Source organism: Hoplias malabaricus, chromosome 7, assembly GCF_029633855.1.
Source record: "Hoplias malabaricus isolate fHopMal1 chromosome 7, fHopMal1.hap1, whole genome shotgun sequence".
Taxonomy (NCBI): Eukaryota; Metazoa; Chordata; class Actinopteri; order Characiformes; family Erythrinidae; genus Hoplias; species Hoplias malabaricus.
The window spans coordinates 37,183,920-37,199,560 of record NC_089806.1 but is presented as its reverse complement, the minus strand read 5'-3'; the positions used below and the strand labels follow the sequence as shown (position 1 = coordinate 37,199,560).

Genomic DNA, 15,641 nt, shown 5'->3' with positions numbered 1-15,641 from the left:
AGGTGTTTTGAGCTGGTCCCTGAGGCTGGATAGCTTGGTGGAGGCTGTCCGAGCTGTTAAATGTGAGCCTGAGGCGAGCCGACTCTATTAGAGTGCGCTTTAGTGACTAAGATCTGGGATAATTACAGCTTTACAGCCAGGTACAGGACAGCCCCTCAACAACCAAAGCATGAGTGATCCAACCCTGTATCCAGTCATGACTAACACAACAGTTTAGCAGTGTGTATAGATATAGTGTGTTTTGTAGGGTGACCAGACGTCCTCTTTTACCCGGACATGTCCTCTTTTTTAGAGGACGGAATTGCACAAACGTCCGGGATTTAGTTTTTCTAGAGCTTATATAGAACTTCGAGAAGTGTTTCGTTCACAAACTAGACCCGCCCTCCCCTGCTCCGATTGGTTCACTTGAGTGAGAAGGGGGCATGGTAAAGTAGCCTAAAATCTTCTGATTGGACGGTCTGACTGTTGAGCTACCATTATTGGTCGATAACTTTCTCTGTAAACATTTAATTGGTCAGTCTGTATGTCAGAAGTCGTCCACCCCCCCTTACTCCTGTTTTATGAGATGTGTGCCTATCAAATGTGGTGGTGGAGTGTAAGTTTAATTCTGACAAAAAAAAGCTGTGGAATATGTGAGTGATGCACCAAAAATAAAAAATAAATCCTTGCCCCAAAACAGTGATGAAATTTGGGACACAAAACAAAAAAAAATAAAACAAAAATGAAAAAATAATACCACCTTAAATTGTGCAGCAGAACTTTGTCTACCACCTTAAATGCTGCAGAAGTTACATTCTGGCAATCAAACTTGTAATTAAAAGTTTCTGTTTCTCCTTACGTGGTCAAAGTCGTCTCTGGAGCATGAGTTACATTCAAGTGCTGTAGCATTTAAGGTGGAATAGAACATCAGGATTAGCTAATCTGAAGATAATTCATTCATTATCTGTAACCGCTTATCCAGTTCAGTGTCAGTCTGGAGCCTACCCAGAATCACTGGGAACAAGATGGGAACACACCTTGGAGGGGACACCAGTTCTTCACAGGGCAACACACACACACTAACACAAACGGACACTTTTGAGACGGCAATCCAGTTACCAATGTGTTTTTGGACCGTGGGAGGAAACCGGAGCACCCGGAGGAAACCCACGGGGACACTGGGAAAACACACCAAACTCCAGATCCCTGGAGCTGTGTGACTGTGACACTACTTGCGGCACCACCGAGCCGCCAATTTATTTTCAGCATATATATGAAAATAATAATAATAATAATAATAATAATAATAATAAACCTTGCATTTCGTTGTAAAAGGTAGACATGTTTTATACTGACTTTCTGCTGTTGGTCTCCTGTTTTCTTCATAAGGAATGGGTTAAAGATGGAATTGGAATGAACCTGTTTTGGAGAAGCTCCTGTGTGTTTTAAGTCTTGATCCACTCACAGATATCTTGTCTGTATTGCCACTGTTTAGGTCTTTGCTTATTTCAGTCCATTTTGTTCTCTTTGAACTGAAACCAAATAAATCATTGTGGACATTTTCTGTGGAAAATTTCTATGGCTGAATCTTCAATCCATCCCTAATGCGATTGATCCTCCCCCACCCCCAGCCCCTCCGGTGGTGTCTGTAAACCCTCAGAACCAGACGTTCAGTACAGGAGAGGAGGTGTGGATCAGATGCTCGGCTAAAGGCTTCCCCACTCCCACAGTGGTGTGGACACACAATGACATGTTCATCATGGGCTCCAGCAGGTATTAACTAGGAAGTCCTTTCACTCCTTAAATACCTCATACATTTTCCTGTAGGCAATCTCTTCTGTGGTTGTTTCTGGTGGACTCATGTTATTCTCTCATGCTCCAGGCACAGGATGACCCCAGATGGGTCACTGGTCATCAGGAACATGGTGCAGAAGGATGCAGGGGCATACGGCTGCTTGGCCAGTAATGTGGCAGGAACAGACACCCAGACTGCCCTTCTCACATACATCGGTCAGTGCATTCAAAAGTGTCTTGTCCGATATGGATCCAAGTCGAATTTTTTCTATGACCAAATGCATTTTGAAAATCATTGGAGTGAAAAACAGTGTTTAAAATTGCATACATTTTGTGTACATTCGTTTTTATTGTTTTTATAATTGTTTGAGTTGAAATATAGATGGCATGATCTTATACACCAACACCAAATTCTAACATTCTTTTGCACTGAACTCAGGAAAGTAATTATCTGACCTTGTCTCTGAATCTGAAGAGTCTCCTCAGGTCACTGTCCCCCAGAGCAGAATGCTGATAGGCCTGGGACAGACGGTCATCATGGAGTGTAAAGTAACAGGAATTCCTCAACCAGAGGTTCTGTGGTACAAAGGTAAAGTGATCCCTCCTCAACATGCATTTATCTAATAACATTATGTCCTAAACGCACACGACATGACTAATTGAGCAACGTAGGAGAGCTTCGTGACATGTCACTTTATGTCTAAACCACGTGTCAAATCTGCTTGTCCAGTCAGAACATATATCACCCACTGACCAGTTGAAATGGTTGTGGGTCCTAGATACTGACCCTAGATGAAATGGCTTGCTGTAATGCTGGGTATTCACACATATGCTCATCCTGCAGGTGATCAGCAGGTGAAGGCCTCTGTTTTCGTGAGTGTGGATCCACTGCGGGGGTCTCTGAGTATTCGTCAGACGGAGGACTCGGACGCTGGGGATTACATCTGTGCGGCAGTGAACCTGGCAGGAACTGCACAGGGCAAGATCACACTGGACGTGGGCTGTAAGTGTTAGTGCTCTGTATAGTAAGACGTTTGTGAAAATCCGCATCTGATATTTCCTTTGAAATGTAGGGTACTCTTAGTTAGTTTGTCCCTTTTTATAGAAGCAACCTCTTCTCTTCAGGGGAGGCTGTAAACTAGATGTTTGAAGATTTTCCTAGAGGATTTGATGGCCATGAGAGCATTAGTGAGATTATGTGCTTGTAATTCCATCACTCTGGAGTATGTTGTTCTGCTGCTTCCTAGCTCAATGCCTAGCCCACCACTGGCACTGAGCTGGATGAAAATTGTGGTATACAGGGGTTGGACAATGAAACTGAATCACCTGGTTTTAGACCACAATAATTTATTAGCATGGTGTAGGGCCTCCTTTTGCGGCCAGTACAGCGTCAGTTCGTCTTGGGAATGACATATACAAGTCCTGCACAGTGGTCAGAGGGATTTTAAGCCATTCTTCTTGCAGGATAGTGGCCAGGTCACTACGTGATGCTGGTGGAGGAAAACGTTTCCTGACTCGCTCCTCCAAAACACCCCAAAGTGGCTCAATAATATTTAGATCTGGTGACTGTGCAGGCCATGGGAGATGTTCAACTTCACTTTCATGTTCATCAAACCAATCTTTCACCAGTCTTGCTGTGTGTATTGGTGCATTGTCGTCCTGATACACGGCACCGCCTTCAGGACACAATGTTTGAACCATTGGATGCACATGGTCTTACTGGTGCAATGCGTAATTAATGAAGATTGGCCACCAGGCTGCTCCAATTTAGCCATGAAACCTCCCACACTAAAATGACAGGTGTTTCAGTTTCATTGTCTAGTCCCTGTATATGCAGCTTCTCTACAGTGTGCCCATGTCACTTCATGCTTTTCTATGAATATTATACACTTGTGGAATTTAATGCAGTAGACCATGCACAGTTTATGTTTCTAACCATCATCTTGCCATTCCCAAATGGTCAGTGGTTTTCTTGGTTGTTTTGGAAAAAAATATCTATCCTCTCTTCCTCTCTCTAGCCGCCCCTCTGTTCATCCGGCAGCCGTCTGATGCGGCCGCAGACATCGGCTCCAACGTCACACTCTCCTGTCACGCTCAAGGTCATCCAGAACCTCGCATCTTCTGGAGACGAGAGGACAACTCTCCCCTCTTCTCCCGTCGCCATGGACACAGCACCATCACTCAGAAGAGGAGTGGAGACCTGCTGATCACAAGTGAACATCCAATTTCTTCAAGTTATAGTTAGAGTTGTCAGCAAAATTCTCAGATCCCATGCAGATTACGTTATGTTGATATTCTCTGTGAAATGTGCATGAAACAATGTATAAATATGCCATTTTCAGCTTTTCCCCCAATTTTTATTTCTTTGTTAAATATCTACCCCCACTTTAATCATTGCAAATCATCCAGGACTTCCCCCAATCTCATAATTCCAACAAACTGAGAGAGTGAAGTCTAGCACAGACTGTAGGTCATTTTCCCAACCCCTAGAGGCTGAGTTCAGTGATATTCTTGGATTTCTGATGACAGGAGAGCACTATATTTTGGCTTTAGATTCATACTTTAAAGCAGTTACCTGGCTGTGCTTTGTCAGTTATGTCTTGTTGATTTGAAACAGCTTTTGCATGAAACTAATCCAGGTTTTTTTTTTCTTTGTCCTTTAGACCTCTGGGTAGAAGATGGCACCACTTATGTTTGTGAGGCTCAAAACCAATTTGGCAAAATCCAGGCCAAAGCCAGAGTCACTGTCACAGGTTTGGGTAAGATACCTCAGCCACTCTCTGTTCCCAATTACTTACAAATCCACTTTAACGATGATTTGTAGTCACCTAGGCTTAAAATACGATCAGTCCATTTCTGGAAAAATGCATTTGAAGCTGTAATTTTTGACACATTCCCATAAAGTTTTTTTTTTCAAATGTTCCCAAAGGCTGTTATGGCACCACAGCACAAATGAGAAATTACTTATATCACATTTGTTCATAAATATTTGGAACTCTGGGACTTCCTTTGGAAACTAAAACTGCATTTAAGCACACATCACCCTGACTACCTAAGATTGCAATCACTTTGGCGATCATACTTCATTTATCAGTGAAATGAACATTTAATTTTGGATCAGGATTTGGATCTGGGTGGATATATTTCAGTCTACAGGAAAATCTTTCACATTCACTAAACTAACCTGTCAGAATTAGTATAGCTTATGTTTTTGAGAAGAGCTTGATACCCCACTAGCTGAGGCTTGGCATTAAGCAATGTGACCTTAGGCCAACGTGCGGCTGCACCAGCGCAAACTGACTCAACATCTGTCTCAGCAATAACTGACCCTCATGACTTTACACCTTATAGTTTCTCCTGTAATTCATTCATTCATTCATTCATTGTCTGTAACCCTTATCCAGTTCAGGGTCGCGGTGGGTCCAGAGCCTACCTGGAATCATTGGGCATAAGGCGGGAATACACCCTCGAGGGGGCGCCAGTCCATCACAGGGCAACACAGACACACACACATTCACTCACACACTCACACCTACGGACACTTTTGAGTCACCAATCCACCTACCAACATGTGTTTTTGGACTGTGGGAGGAAACCGGAGCACCCGGAGGAAACCCACGCGGACACGGGGAGAACACACCACACTCCTCACAGACAGTCACCCGGAGGAAACCCACGCAGACACAGGGAGAACACACCAACTCCTCACAGACAGTCACCTGGAGCGGGAATCAAACCCACAACCTCTAGGTCCCTGGAGCTGTGCGACTGCGACACTTTCTCCTGTAATTCTTATTCATATTATGAAAAAATAATCTGACTGACACCTAGTGGTCTGGATGTATCAGGGTTTGTGAACCCATGTTTTTTTAACGTGGCACCCTCTATGGAGCATTAGTCAATTAATATATGATTGCTGTTTTTCTGTGGTTAAGAAATTTGTAAAAGTCAGTCAGTGAGTGTGAGATGTCCAGTCTTTTTATAATCTGTTATTAATTTAAAACTTTAAAATTCTGGTTTCCTCAAGGCTTTGGTTCAAAGTTTTCAGTGAATGGCTGTGTATATGTCAATGCAGCTGTATGTGTGTGTGTGTGTGTGTGTGTGTGTGGTCTTTAAAAACAACAGTTACACCAAATGTATGCTAAAGGTCAAGAATTGCAGCACTCACATGAGTCTCAGTTGTCCCATAACTTCTTGGTCTGTCCCACTGGCCCACTTTTTATACATCCTCAAGGGTAGTCATGGAAACTTAGCAAGCAAAACAGCAGAGGTGTGGTCAGTCCACTCAGAGTTCTGTATCGGCCGCACACTTAACATAAAAACACAAACACACCGAGTATCCATGGGTTACACAATATGGCCAACTTCCAGCACTTCTTTGGAAGGTATTAAACTAGATGTTCTGAGAGTATATGATGGTATTCAGCCACAAGAACATTGTGAGGTAAGATACTGATGGATGATTGATTAATTGAGAATCAGAAAACCCACTTCGACTCATCCCCAGGTGAATTCCACAAAATGTAGAAAAGTGGGAATGCAGCAGCAGCACAGAAGATACAAGGTTTTATCCCAAGACTATAGAAGAATAGGCTCAGAACTTCTTTAGAGGTGTATAAAGTGTGTTTTTGACATATGTTCTGTCAGTGTGGTATGTGTGAAGACTGTGCTTGCATCTGGAAGCCATATTGAATCTCTTTATCTTTTCCTCTGGCTTCTCACATTTGACAGTAACCAGAATGTCAAAGGAGGGTAGTGTTCAGATAACGTAGAGAGTAGTGGTGTGAGTTGATTAAATAACGTAATTGCGTCAATCACAAAGACACTGCTGTACGATTAATCGCATGTTAAAATGCTAGCATTTCCTTGATGTTTGAGTGATGTTCCTTGATGTAGAGTGGCATGCATTCATCCTATCTTCTTAATTATAACATTTCAGAGTAGTTTTCATGATATTTGAATTTGAATCGCTTAATTTGCTTGGTTAAAGTTTCAGGGTGAAGGTTAACTTCAAACACAATGGCAGACACAAGTTTTAATTGAGACGATTGCAGCATGTAGTTCACAGCTCATACAATTAACAGTTACATATTCAGCTTCAACCACTTTATATGAGATAAATGTGTGGATAGCAGGATAGTATAATGTTTATACTTTCTCATACGTGTGTGTGTGTGTGTGTGTGTGTGTGTGTGTGTGCATTTGTAGTATCTCCTGTGATAGCTCTGAGTTCTGCAGAGGTCAGTGTGATCGAGGAGCAGCAGGTCACTCTGCCCTGTGTCCTCCTGGCTGGAAACCCACTGCCTCAGAGACACTGGCTCCATGAAAACACACTGGTAGGATTAAAACTCACAGCACATAATTATCATATAAATAATACACCTTCATAGCTTTTGCTGCATCATTAAGAACATTTCAGTTTAATATGATCTTTATATGACCATATTTATATGATACTGTGCGAACCTCCCATCCCTTTTTTAAAGAAATTAGTTATAAAGCAATACACTTTATTCAGGAAAAATATATTTAATGATATAAAGGAATTGGTATTTGTAAATAATTTAGTAAATAAAGAGTGTTGCCTGGTCTTTGCACTGTAGATTGTGTCTTCATATCTGTCTGTTGTGTGTGTTATAGGTGACCTCAGGTCCGTATGTGAGTATCCGGCGGGATGGCAGTCTGCACATAGAACGAGTCAGTGTTCAGGACGGGGGGGAATACACTTGTGTGGCTGAAAATGTGGCAGGATCCAGCAACCGCTCCACCAATGTTCACATATACGGTAAAAAGGGGATGATCGGTTTTGTGTTGTGTCTTTGATGAGAAGCACTGTATAGCGCCCCTAGTGGCGCAGTTCCTAAACGTCAGTGAGTGAGTGAGCGACCAACCAGTTCCATGAGTTGGACCTTCAATCCCATAATAATCAATTGGTAACTGAAGCCACAGATTTCGGAAATACAAATTTTTGCCATTCTTCTGTTGCAGAAGTCTTCAGCTTCAACATACACAAAACGATCACTATATTAGGAACACCTACATTGTGTCTACACTCACTGTCCATTTTATCAGCTCAACTTGATCTCCTTGTTTGACTGTGTTGGTAAAACATATGTCAGTGGCTACGAAGAATACAAGGATAAGGAAAAACTTTAAAATGAAGCTATACATTATTCATCAAACTGCTTTCACCACCATGACATACAAAATAAAGCTCTATTTTCCCTCACTGTACCTCCACCACACACACATCCACTCTCCCGTACAGTATCCCGCCATCATTAATGCATGTGTGATTTGAGACAGAGCGCACTGAAAACAGAAGCAGCTGTGTGGAGCCGTTCGGTCCAGAACCGAAATACAAGAGAAGGAAAATGGGCTCCCATTTCTGTTATTGGAAGCAGTTTTCATATCCATGTACGAGTCCACCCTCACAGACAGGAACTGACCATGGCATGTGGAAAGTAGGTTTTAAGAGTCTGAACTAGGTCGTTCCAGTGCACCACGCCTTGGTTTTAAGAGGCATATGAACAGGACTTTACAGACATTTACTACTGCTTACAAGCAGTGTAAAAATGCCAGAGTAAGGATTTCCATGTTGTTTGTGAGTGAGAACCAAAGATACAATACGCAATTGAGGATGACCCCTTATATCTAGTGAATGTCGTTACTGTCACCCTGAGCTGTCCACAGCTCATATAACCTCCACAGACAAGCACGGAGTGAAATGGGACACTCTGGAGGAGCTCCACATGAACGTTAGATCACCGAGTCCAATGCCAAGCATCAGCTAGAGGGGTATAAATGTGGCTGTGATGTCAGTTGGCTATGTAAACATGACTGAGATCAAGTAGTGATGTTGAATGATTCATTTTTGGAATTGGAAGTACTCTATTACTCCAAATTATGCAGTTAATCTGTTCCATAGTCCAGAGGGAGTGTTATTTCTGACTTTTGGCGTCGAGCATTGTAATGTTTGCAAAAACACAAGTGAGGTAAGCCTAATATGTTTGCATGTGTGTGTGTGTGTGTGTGCCTTTCTATTCCAGTGATGCCCACCATACAACATGGCCCACAAGTGTTCAGCACCATTGAGGGCAAACCCATTTCTTTGCCCTGCCGTGCACATGGAGTGCCCAAACCAGACATCACATGGGCTAAGGTATATCTATCTTCACACACACACACACACACACACACACACACACACACACACACACACACACACAACAGCTCTTTGCCATAAGGTCCACAATCTTTGGGGCAGGGTGCCATTGAGGTAGTTATGAAACTATTGAGGGAGGCTTAATTTTCAGCGCAAATTTATATCCACCTTTTTCAGAGTGTGGTGGTCTTCCAGTTCATGTTGTCAGTTGCTTGGCACGATGGGTTTGGATTTATCCCAGAGAGCAAGACTGGAGATGTCTGCTAAAGCCACATCTAGACATGTGCCTCATAATTTATTTATATCTCAATGGCCTTTCAAGAACAGCAAGTCTGAATCCAAGTCTGCATGGGGTATCCAGGTGTGTGTGTGTTTCATTTCTCTGGCATGCCTTTCGCCCTTATGAACGCTTAGTCCAGCTTTTGGACTCGTAAAAAGCATAGTTAAAGGGAATGGGACGATGGAGGCGTATGAAATCAGACGCTCTGTAAACTCCGCATTAGTCTCCAGGTTGTGGATGAGTTCCATTTTGTGTCCAAACCGTGATGTAACCACCCCTTGCACGAGAGCCCTGAGAAAGCTGTGAAACTGTGATAGCTCCTTTAATAATGTATCAAATCCATACTCTGGGCATGCTGTGGATTTCACAAAGAGCGCTGTAGAAGAGCTGGTCCTGGCACAGCAGGTAGTGTTGCAGCCACACAGCTCCAGGGGCCTGGAGGTTGTGGGTTCGATTCCCGCTCCAGGTGACTGTCTGTGAGGAGTTGGTGTGTTCTCCCCGTGTCCGCGTGGGTTTCCTCCGGGTGACTGTCTTTGAGGAGTTGGTGTGTTCTCCCCGTGTCCGCGTGGGTTTCCTCCGGGTGCTCCGGTTTCCTCCCATGGTCCAAAAACACACGTTGGTAGGTGGATTGGTGACTCCAAAGTGTCCGTAGGTGTGAGTGTGTGAGTGAATGTGTGTGTGTCTGTGTTGCCCTGTGAAGGACTGGCGCCCCCTCCAGGGTGTATTCCCGCCTTGCGCCCAATGATTCCAGGTAGGCTCTGGACCCACCGCAACCCTGAATTGGATAAGGGTTACAGACAATGAATGAATGTACATATATTGTACGATATTTTTTTAAATATTAATTAATCATTTCACCAAACTTCAACAGTTTCATCTAATTATGTAAACGCAGTATCACTACTGTGGCGTTCAGAAGGTAGATTACATTATACTTATGCTGAAATGCATATAAAATATTACAAATTAGTCTCACTCTTACATTTACACTTCTCTCTCTTTTCCTGAAACTTGTCCTCAGCAGATTCTGAGATGCTAATTTAAAAAATAATCAAAACTACACTGAGATTAGCGCTGGGCAAAATGAGCGCAAATCAATATCACGATTAATTGTACATTTGACCACGATAGCAATTCATTTTGTTTTTGTATTTTTGACCCTCATAGTTTAGTGACGAGGCTTGAACTGTAAATATGCTCCAGTATTAAACATGGGATATTTATTCAAATGTTGCCCCTTGAAACTGCACTTGAACAGTTTACTGCTGTCTTTATTAAACATCAAATGTGTCAGCAGACATAACAGAACAGGGCAGTTGTGTTCTCCTACAAGCATGTTAAGCCCCAATGTGGACTGATGTAGTTAGTGGGTTTAACATGAAGGACTTATCCTGGGCAGAAGAGCTATTGGTATTCTAATCTGGGTCAGCATACAATAGCACACCAGGATTATTAAATATTAAAGTCATGGTCTGTTGATCAAGTTTGGAGCTTGGATTGTGTTTGTCAGATGTCAGAGGAAATGTATATGTTTCTTGTCTGATGCATTTTCTTCAGATTATTATTCAGCCTGATTAGGTATCAGTCTGAACCTGGTCCCACATCATTTTCACTGTTAACCGATCATACAGTCCTCTACAGGACCTTAAATACAGAAAACAAATGTTTGTGTGTGTGTGTGTGTGTGTGTGTGTGTGTGTGTGTTGTAGCGTGGGGAGCCCCTGGACATGAATGGAGGGCTGTTTTCTCTGGAAGATGATGGTAGTCTGCTCATTGTCTCCCCGAGTGGCCAGGAGTCTGGAGAGTTTGTGTGTACAGCCACTAATGCAGCCGGATACAGCTCCAGAAAAGTCCAGCTCACTGTCTATGGTCAGAGTCCAAAGTAATCTCAAGACTCTCTCTCTCTCTCTCTCTCTCTCTCTCTCTCTCTCTTTTTCTATCCCTCTCTATCTCTTTCTCTTTCTCTCTCTTTCTCTCTCTCTCTCTCTCTCTCTCTCTTTCTCTCTCTCTCTCTCTCTTTCCTCTTACTTTATATAATTAGGTTGTTTCTTTGTTTTCTTTTCTTTCTAACTTTTCTTTTAACTCATTTTCTGCACATTATTCGGTATTCCTCTCTATTCCATGTGTATCTTTCTTCTTCTTTTTTCTTTCTTTCTTTCTTTCTTTTGATTTTGCATGAGTCCTTCACTATCCCTTGCTCTCTATCTCACACTTCTCTCTCTCTCTCTCTCTCTCTCTCTCTCTCTATTTTACACACACACACTCACACACACACACATCTGTCCAGCATGTGTGCTGCAGTTTCTGTGTTATTCAGAATGACTCCCTTGTTCTCAGTTCAGAATACTATTATATACATGTTTACAATTGCCTGGAGTGCGTCATACATGGGTTTTGTTGTTACTGTTTTTTTATTTTAGGGGCAATTATATATCTCCTCTTTTTTCTTTAGTTTCAACACTTTGTGTGTGTGTGTGTGTGTGTGTGTGTGTGTGTGTGTGTGTGTGTGTGTGTGTGTGTGTGTGTGTGTGTGCACACATTATGTGTTTGTTTAAACTGCAGTGAGACCCAGGTTGAGCGGTGGTGGAATCGAGGAGCTGTTAGACCTGTCAGTTAAACTCGGCGATGATGTCACACTGCCCTGCGAGGTACAGAGTGTCCCTCCTCCCATCGTCACCTGGGCCAAAGACAAACAACTCATATCCCCTTATTCCCCCAGGTGAAAATGCACATGTACAGGACATACACACTGCCCAACAGACATCGAGACATTCCTTGTTGTCCTCTGAAATTTAATTCTGAAAATGTAGTGCTGTTTGCGGGTTCGAAGGTCACAGCCATTCAGGTTGTGATTTTTGGTTTTGTTCTTTAAACAGGTTCTTTGCTTATGTATTTTGGGCAAAATGGCAAGTATTGACTCTCTCTCTCTTTCTCTCTCTCCCTCATCTTCTCATTTCCTGTCTTTGATGTTCAACATTATGTTTAACTGATGGAAAATCATTAAAGTTTGGTTTGTTGTCAGCACCTAATACAGAGACGCACAAGAGCAACTCTGTGTTTTTAAAATCCCGACTATGGCCTTAAGGAGAGATTGTGGTCGGATTAAAATTACACAGCAATCAAACTCTCCCTCTGAGGTATAATTTTGGGAGTTTGTCAGTGTGCTCCATAGACGTTTGTTGTGGTTTTGTGGCCAGTGTATGAAAGCAGAGTGTGTGTCTGACTGTTTTCTTTTAAAATGATGAGTTCTTCCATGGTTCACATTCACCACAATCGCCACATTTAATCTGCAGCATCCTTACTCCTCACTTCTCTGTCTGATAGACACATTCAGCTAACCTCAGGCTCCATGAAGATCACAGAGACCCGTCTCACAGACAGTGGAATGTACCTGTGTGTGGCCACCAACATCGCCGGCAACTTCAGCCAGTCTGTCAGACTGAGCATCCTTGGTAAGAACTGCTGGCCGCATTTGATTGGTCAAACAATTAGAACCTTTGTGACATCATTGCTTTCGCTTTTGTTGGTTTGCTGCTTATTGATTTTTCCATAGGTTTTTGTGGATGACAAAAAATGGCAGCACAGTTTGCCATTGGGTTACAATCTTAGACTATATCATTGTATCATATAGCATATGAACATCTGGTTTTCACACTAAATTGCAGGGAATGGTACAAATGGCTAGTGTGGTGTTAATATTCTATTTTATTGTTCCTATAGGAAATTTGATGCCACCTCAACTCACCAGCCATAACATTAAAGCCATCTGTTTCTTTCTACAGTCATTCTGCATTTTATCAGCTCCACTTACTATATAGATGCAGAGTGTTGTCCTACAATTACTGTTGTTCATCTGTTCCTCTGCATACTTTATTTGCCCCCTTTCACCCCCTTCTTCTATGGTAGGTACCCCCAAAGAACCATCTTAATAGGGGTGGTGTGCTAGTATGTGTTGTTCTGGTCCGGATGGGTCAGACACAGCAGTGTGTCTGTAGTTTAAACACTGTGAGGATGGAATGTACACTCTATAATACACACCTACATTGTTAGTTCACCTTACATGTAAATACCTGTTGGGGTTACCTGGATATGTTTAGTTGGTCAGGTACTCACACACCAGTGTCACCGCAACACTGAGAACAATCCACCAGCCAAATAATGCTCAGTGGTGGTCCTGTGAAGGTCTTGACTGATGAAAAACAGGATGAAAGTATGCAGAACAACAGATGGATATATGTCTGTAATTGTAGAACTGCAAAGTGCATCTCTAGGGTATTTGGAGCTGATAAAATGGACAATGAGTTTAGATACAATAAGGTGGTTTATAAAGTTATGGCTCACTGGTTATTTTCATTGACATTTTACTTAGTGGTTTTAATGTTATCTTCAAGTTCAACAAATCCCCATTCAAACCTTTTACTAATTCCTACACTATGTATTTTATGAGCATGGCCTTTACATACACACAAGCTCTGTTTGCTATTCTTTGTGGACAGTACTAAATGTTCTACAATGAAGAATAATACCCATACAAACTAGCCTTGAGACAGTTGAGATGCATTTCACCAACTGGGGCTTGAAAGGTCCATTTAACATCAAGCGCTAACAATGGTGGCATGTAAACACAGCCATGTCTTTACACATGCTAATCCACTAACCCCTGAGGCATTGGACTGTCAGCATGCTTGCAGCAGCTGGACTTAGATCAGATTGAGCAAACAGCTGTGTGTGACACACTCTGCTGTGAAATCTGATTACACAGCAGCCCTGAGTCCGAGAAACTGTCTGAAACTGAGAATGGAAATGAGCTATTCCACTTAGAAGAATGATTTGTGGTGGGAAAAGTGTTTAGAGAATATTTTGGGTGATGGCTTTGTTTTTTGAGCAGAATATGAATAGTGGGTCAGTATTTTGTGGTTTTGGCCCCATACTGCACCATCCAGAAAGAAGACACATTTGGGCCAGATCTGTGCTACGCTTGGCACTTACGGCTAACTTCCAGCACTGGCAAATGCTGTGAATGCCAGACGTGGACCAACTACCTTGAGTTCTGCTTAAACTGCTTGGATACGGCAGGTGTTGTGTGGGCCAGATGTGGGACAAACCTTGATTTGGTCCACAACACACCTGACATCTGGCTCATATAAAGTGGACATGTGGCTTTGTTGAGTCAATGTTGTCATTCAAGGCCAAATGTAGGCCATAAAAGAACTGCTAATGTGGGCCACATTTGGCCCAATCATTCCCTGCCCTCTCTGTACGAGCTCAAATGTTTCTGGACACCTGCTGGTGAAACTAGATGTACTAATAGGGTATTTATCCCTTTTGTTGTGATAATGGCTGCTAATTTTCTGTTAACAACAATTGAATATATAAATCAAAATACAAATAATATACAATATATTTTAAAAATAGTTGTCAGTTTTCACATGGAACTGGATGAAATATAAATAATAAATATTAAAAATGAAATGGTCTTTAAAACAATGCTTTTGAAAAAAGTGTAACCTACTACTTGGCTGATTATCTGTTTTTGCTGAGCGGTGGAACTTTATCCATAAACAGACAGTTGAGTGTTGGGAGATATCCCATTTATATTTCATATTTGATTGGTCTCTTTATTTATAGCTCTCTGGTTTTACAGTACACAACACTGTCACCCTGAAAATGTCAGAAAAGAGTTTTTATTTCATCCCAAAGGCTGTATTTTTTGGCCCCAGGACAGTGGTGTCTCTGCCCTGTGTGTCATTCAGTGGAGTTGCTGCACTCATCATAACGCACAGACCTGATTGGCTGAGTAACATCTAATGCATGTGATTGGTCTGTGAGTTTCCTGGACTGCTAAACCTTTACTGCAATGACTACAAAACTTGCACCACTTAAAATAAACACTTCAAAATAAAATAGTTCACAATAGTTTATCAGCTATAGTTCAGGTCCAGAAAAGGCAGTGTCTGGGTCTGGACTCGGACCACCGTCCGCCTGTCATTGAATATTATTATCTACCTAGATTTTGAGGTTTTGAGGTGAAAATTTTACGCCATTCAGCTACCACAACATTAGTGAAGTTAGATAGGGTTTGGGTCACAACTCAAGTATTAGATGATGTCTCTTCATTCCACAGAACACATTTCCACTGATTCATATCCCAATGCTGTAGGGGATTATAGATTTCTAGCCCACACTTGGCATTGAGTATGTTTTTAAGCTCACATACAGTTCATCCATTTCATTTCAAGCTTTTTCTGGAGAAGGGAGACCGGCATTTCAGCACTTCTTTTGAGTGCTCTTAATATACTGTATTTGCTGCAACTCATACATGTCCCTTTAGTAGTATACTTGTTTCTCTGGTATGTCTGACCAAAGGATCGAAACCTGAGGCCAGTCATTCTAACAGAACCAGACCTGATTCTGCAGGGTCAG

At 42.2% G+C, this 15,641-nt stretch overlaps 1 protein-coding gene across 1 annotated transcript in view; it reads left to right on the top strand.

The window, feature by feature from the left end:
- Positions 1–15,641, top strand: part of hmcn1 (hemicentin 1) — a 131,649-nt gene that overhangs the window by 51,423 nt on the left and 64,585 nt on the right. Inside the window, exons 12-23 of the mRNA XM_066677878.1 lie at positions 1,611–1,752; positions 1,862–1,989; positions 2,249–2,362; positions 2,618–2,776; positions 3,792–3,986; positions 4,437–4,532; positions 6,982–7,109; positions 7,414–7,558; positions 8,823–8,935; positions 10,928–11,087; positions 11,781–11,937; positions 12,543–12,670. Coding sequence (XP_066533975.1) covers positions 1,611–1,752; positions 1,862–1,989; positions 2,249–2,362; positions 2,618–2,776; positions 3,792–3,986; positions 4,437–4,532; positions 6,982–7,109; positions 7,414–7,558; positions 8,823–8,935; positions 10,928–11,087; positions 11,781–11,937; positions 12,543–12,670 — 1,665 coding nt within the window. The remainder of the gene's footprint in view (positions 1–1,610; positions 1,753–1,861; positions 1,990–2,248; positions 2,363–2,617; positions 2,777–3,791; positions 3,987–4,436; positions 4,533–6,981; positions 7,110–7,413; positions 7,559–8,822; positions 8,936–10,927; positions 11,088–11,780; positions 11,938–12,542; positions 12,671–15,641) is intronic.